Source organism: Terrapene carolina, unplaced genomic scaffold, assembly GCF_002925995.2.
Source record: "Terrapene carolina triunguis isolate 2854851 unplaced genomic scaffold, T_m_triunguis-2.0 Scaffold180, whole genome shotgun sequence".
Classification (NCBI taxonomy): Eukaryota; Metazoa; Chordata; order Testudines; family Emydidae; genus Terrapene; species Terrapene triunguis.
Genome location: NW_020664531.1, coordinates 8833569 through 8839645, shown reverse-complemented (window position 1 = coordinate 8839645; position 6077 = coordinate 8833569). Strand labels below are relative to the sequence as shown.

At 40.9% G+C, this 6077-nt stretch overlaps 1 protein-coding gene across 1 annotated transcript in view; it reads left to right on the top strand.

Moving 5' to 3' along the window:
* The first annotated feature begins 3896 nt into the window (after positions 1-3896).
* The window catches only part of LOC113407030 (aromatic-L-amino-acid decarboxylase-like), a 78598-nt gene continuing 76417 nt past the window's right edge, over positions 3897-6077 (top strand). The window contains exon 1 of the mRNA XM_026654113.1: positions 3897-4118. Coding sequence (XP_026509898.1) covers positions 3897-4118 — 222 coding nt within the window. The remainder of the gene's footprint in view (positions 4119-6077) is intronic.

Genomic DNA, 6077 nt, shown 5'->3' with positions numbered 1-6077 from the left:
CAGGATAGGGCTAGAGCCCAGGCTCTGGGACCTCTCACCCCACAGAGTCCTAGCGCCTTGGCTCCAGCCTGAGCCCAGATATTTGCACAGCAATGAAACAGACCCACAGCCTGAGCCTCATGAACCCAAGTTGGTTGGCATGGGCCAGCCGTGGGTGTCTAGTTGCAGTGTAGGTGTAGTCCAGCCAGGAAGCCTAGCTCATAGAGTATATCTCCCATGATGCATTTTGGTCTCCCATCTTCTTTAACTGCCATGGTGCATCAGGGGAAAAATAATGCAGCCAGGAAGCCTGGCCCATAGAAAGAAAGGGGGCATGAAGCACCGGAACTACAACTACCACGAGGCACCACAGTAGATCCAGTGCAATAATGAAACTAAACATTTTAATGTTTCTGAAACATTTTGATTCAGAACTTTCCATTTTACAAAAAAATATCAACTATTTGTCATGATTTGGGATGAAAATAAATGTTGAAATATTAGAACAAGCAAGCAAACCAACACAATGCTTTTTTCCTGGCCAAGATTGTACCTGAAGGCACAACCCAGGATTAGCCCTATTTTGCCTCAGTCACCCATCCTAGGCACAATTTCCTCCTTGCTTGGAGTAATCTGCTGCTGGCCTATACCAGGAAGCACAACACTTTTTCCAGCTCACTGGCACACAAAGTTTGCAGGCTATACCATCCATTTGGATGGTGCAGCTTGTCCTACTGGAGCCTTTGGACAGCTTCACAGGCAGGTACAGAGGGGTAACACAGGAATGGCACTCTGGGGCTATTTACATCCACAAAGGCACACAGATAGAGCAGTCCTTGCGGTTCCCAAGTACAGGATTGTCCCAGTTGTTTTGTGGGGTAGAGATCCGACTAATTACTGTCCTTCCACAACTGTGCAAAGGCCGGGGATGATCTAGCCCATTGCTTCCTCAAATTACAACTAAAATTTGTATCACTGAAAAGTGATTTTTTTAATAGGTGGGTAGAAAAGATTAAATAGGCTGAATAGAAACACAAAAGTTGGGAAGGATCATCCATCGCCAGATCACCTGTAATGACAAGATATTGATCATGCTGGCTATGGCCACCTAATGATGATTCCCTTCTCATTGCTCTAGGGAAAGGGTAAAATCCGTGTAGGTCCTGAGCAAACTCTATATCTAAGAGCAAAGTTAATATACTCTAGAGGTGAAATCCTGGCCCCACTGAAGTTGACAGCAAAACTCCCGTTGACTTCAATGAGGTCAGGATTTCACCCCAAATCTGCATTTTATCTTCATTTTAGTAGAAGGGCTCAAACCACAACGTTTGGAGCTGCAGTTGGATCCAAACATCCCCAGACTTTGGATCTAATGTCCCACTGCTTAAGTTGGCATAAGTGTCCAGAACACAACTAATACTATTAAAGTAAATGAGAATTAATTGTATCATTATCAGAATAATCCTACAGAGAATCAGAAAGGTGTAAAGATACCTTTGAATTGAAAGAAACGTCAGCTCCCAAAGAAAATCCTGTTAGAAGGAAACCTTCCAACATGTCACACATTAATAACTATAGTATTAAAATAATTGGTGATGAGAGAAATATCAATTTATTTGCGTATACATAGAATGTTGCTGAATTCATGTCTTTTAACTTGGTTTTTGGGAAAAGACAATGTCACGTGAAGAAACTTGTGGTAAACCACACTTTACTATTGTGTGATACTAAGAAAAAGCAGAAGAATGAAGAGCTTGTGGCAGATGAGCCATACCGCTGTCTGTTCTGGTACACATGGATAGGTCACTGGACATAGCGATGTCGACTGAAATGTTAAACTGAACTAATCCATGTTTAAAAGTACACAAGAAATATCAGTGGTCAGTGGTGAATACATACAGAGCCAAATTCTGAAGTCCTTACTCAGTTTTTTTTATATGGTCCTCACTCAGGCAAAACTCCCATTAACTTGGCACACAAGAGTTAAAATTTTGCCTACAACTTCCATATCTACGAAGTTTTAGACTGGGAAGAGAAGAACAGGTTCTACTCATGTGGCTTTTAAAGTATGCTACAACAACGAACTTATAAAATAAGGTTATAAAACAATCAGAAAATGGATAAGGGCAGTACAAACTGAGGGCTATATTGGGGATATTTTGCAAGCAATAAAATATGTATTTTTCTTTTAGAGAAAAGCTCTCAACTAAGGAAGCATCAGACTGACCACTGAGCTGTGTTTGTATTGTTTCAGCAGATGTATATACTGGCTAACGGTTTATGTTAATTTATTTAGCAACATTTTGATAGAATTTCAAACAGTAACCAAGGGTATGCTGGCAATGGCACATTTAGTGTTTGTATGGTAGTTCTGAGACATAAAGCCCCTTGGATTGCAGAGGAGAAGATACACTGTTTGCTCAATTACTGTCTTTCAGATGGGAGATCAAACTCAAGATCGGCCATCAGAACCATACAAAAAGAGAGGCCATACTGACTATAGAGAGACCATACTGACTTTTTGTAAGCTAAGAACATCTAGATACCAGATCAGGCAAAGCGGTCCTAAGCTAGCCCCAGTATTGTCCAGCTCAGTAAGGCACAGAGAGCTGGTATTAAGCACTTAAGTTACTTGTGTTTAACAATTATATAACTCTAACATGACAGCAACCAGTCTCTAGTGTTGGCTGCAGGCCACAGCTTTCTATAGTCCAGAACCTTGCTTTCCTTAACACAGCACTCGTACATGGCAGTAGTGCTGTTCCACATGGACTCTGATTCCTCTTTGGTAGCATCAATGCATTTATCCAACTGTGTTTATTAGTGATCTCTTTCTTTTTCAGCTTATGAGACAATGCTTGCTGTGATATTATAAAGACCCAATTACCGACCCGAAAGATTCTACCTCTTTTCAAGACCTCAGCCAATTACGAGCTACCAACTACTTATATCTAAGTAAGTTACTTGTGTTCTATTAACCAGGAGATGCTCAGGTTTTTCCTAACATCATTAATCTCTTACAAAGCTAATACCTGATTGTGTGTGTGATATAAGCACAGTCACTTGTTTTCAAAATGTATACCTGTGTTTCACCAACCAGTTCCACTCTGGATACTGAGAAACAACTCCATGAATATGAACGAGTGATTGTAAAGAACTCTGAGACCATTTAAGCACTGTACAATGGCCTTGACCCTGCATTATCTGAGCACTCAAAACCTACATTGGCACCACACCAGCGGAAATTGTGTGTGTGCCAGGATTACAGAATCAGGCTCTCTCCTGTGTATAGCTGATTATTAGCACTATTTATTAATCATCATTATTAATTATAATATTAATTGTAGTAGTCCCTAGAATTCCCATTAAGGATCATGGTCTCATTGTACTATATGCTGTACACACACAATGAAAATGAGGGCTCTAAGGCGTTTAAAATGAGCTATATGACATGCAACAGGTGGATATAACACAGACAGGGGGACTAAACAACACTAAAATCATTGTGGTAAGCATGTCACCCTCTATGTCTAGCCATCGTCTTTTAATATGGCACTATATTCTATATGTTGTATAATGCTGCAACTGAAAGGGTGATGTGGGTGTGCCATTGGGGATTGAACTTTTGTGACCTCTTGTGCTTAATGCATTAGCCTCCACTGCCTGAGCTAAAAGAATCAGCTTTGTTAATCAAGGCTGTAGCAGGATCAGCAAATTCTCTGTTCCAGCTGCCCATCGAGGGGGACAGAACACCACACTAAATGGGTGTGGGTTATATATGCATACCAATAAACTAAACATTGGCTAGATATCTCCCAATGAGGCCAGCTTCCGTTTTTAGACACCTAAATAAGTGGCCAATTTTAAGAGATTCATTCAAAAGTGACTTCTCTTTTTCCTTAGGTTTTCAGATATTGATGCTTCCAATGCCAGTAAGCATGGATACCACAGAGTTCCGAAAGAGAGGGAAAGAGATGGTGGACTACATTGCGGATTACTTTGAGCAGTTAGATAAGAGGCAGGTCTATCCTGATGTGGAACCGGGATACCTGAGACCCCTCATTCCAGACTCTGCACCTCAGGAACCTGAGAGCTTTGAGGATGTCCTTAAAGATGTTGAAAGGCTAATTATGCCAGGGGTAAGACCATCTGGAAAACAAAGTTACAGTATATTATAAAGCCTATGGGTGAAATCCTGGACCCAGTGAATTCGATGGCAAAACTCCCATTGACTTCTGTAAGGCCAGGATTGCACCCTAATTTTTTAGATTTAGATATGGTTCAACCCTTGAGGGGGCCATTTAGAGATCTGGGGCAAAAATCTGTCTGGGGATTGGTCCTGCTTTGAGCAAGAGGTTGGACTAGATGACCCCCTGAGGTCCCTTCCAATCCTGACATTCTATGATTCTATGACAAAGCACTTGACACAGTGAACGTTTCTATTCTTATTAGAAACTATCACTCCAATATTGGTGCTTCAAATGGACCTGTTCTTGGAATTAATCTCCTCGACCCTAGATAGGACTGCAAAAGGCATGTTTCATCACTTTCATTGTTATCTGACCTATAACTAATATGCTTTCTACTCCTAAAGAACAGTATATCTTTTATAAACCAGGATTTTTATCCACAACATGCACGACATAAAACACTTGTTTTAATTTCTTGTTTTTAAATTCAAGACTCCCACAAGACTCTCATATGACTCTTCAACAAAACTCTTGTTCAAATGTCAAGACTCTCACTTGGCTTTTCTTTTTATTACTAGGTTGACCAGAAAAGATTTTTCCACCTACTTAGCCTGTTAACATGAAAAACTTTTTGGAATGTAAAGTTTTGATAAATGTTTCATTTTGACTTTGATTTTTTAAGTACATTTCAATTTCAATAGCATCATCAAAACACTTAAACCAATATAGTCTTGATGAAAAGACATTTTCTGATAGAAAAACCAATTACGTGAAATGTAATGTTATTTTAATCATATAAATGCCAGAAATTTCTGAATCAAGGTTTGCCATAGTAAGCTTGACTCTGCATTATTTGTATATATTAACGACAAAAGTCTCATGAAATATTGGCCAAGGTAGTCCATTATTAACCAAATATAGAATAGTAGAAATTGCCTGCACTTTCTTTAAACAGAGACATATGTAACATTCTGTATCAGAGGGGTAGCCGTGTTAGTCTGAATCTGTAAAAAGTAACAGAGGGTCCTGTGGCACCTTTAAGACTAACAGAAGTATTGGGAGCATAAGCTTTCGTGGGTAAGAACCTCACTTCTTCAGATGCAAGTAATGGAAATCTCCAGAGGCAGGTATAAATCAGTGTGGAGATAACGAGGTTAGTTCAATCAGGGAGGGTGAGGTGCTCTGCTAGCAGTAGAGGTGTGAACACCAAGGGAGGAGAAACTGCTTCTGTAGTTGGATAGCCATTCACAGTCTTTGTTTAATCCTGATCTGATGGTGTCAAATTTGCAAATGAACTGGAGCTCAGCAGTTTCTCTTTGGAGTCTGGTCCTGAAGTTTTTTTGCTGTAAGATGGCTACCTTTACATCTGCTATTGTGTGGCCAGGGAGGTTGAAGTGTTCTCCTACAGGTTTTTGTATATTGCCATTCCTGATATCTGACTTGTGTCCATTTATCCTCTTGCGTAGTGACTGTCCAGTTTGGCCAATGTACATAGCAGAGGGGCATTGCTGGCATATGATGGCATATATAACATTGGTGGACGTGCAGGTGAATGAGCCGGTGATGTTGTAGCTGATCTGGTTAGGTCCTGTGATGGTGTTGCTGGTGTAGATATGTGGGCAGAGTTGGCATCGAGGTTTGTTGCATGGGTTGGTTCCTGAGTTAGAGTTGTTATGGTGCGGTGCGTGGTTGCTGGTGAGAATATGCTTAAGGTTGGCGGGTTGTCTGTGGGCGAGGACTGGCCTGCCTCCCAAGGTCTGTGAAAGTGAGGGATCATTGTCCAGGATGGGTTGTAGATCACTGATGATGCGTTGGAGAGGTTTAAGCTGAGGACTGTAGGTGATGGCCAGTGGAGTTCTGTTGGTTTCTTTTTTGGGCCTGTCTTGTAGCAGGAGGCTTCTGGGTACA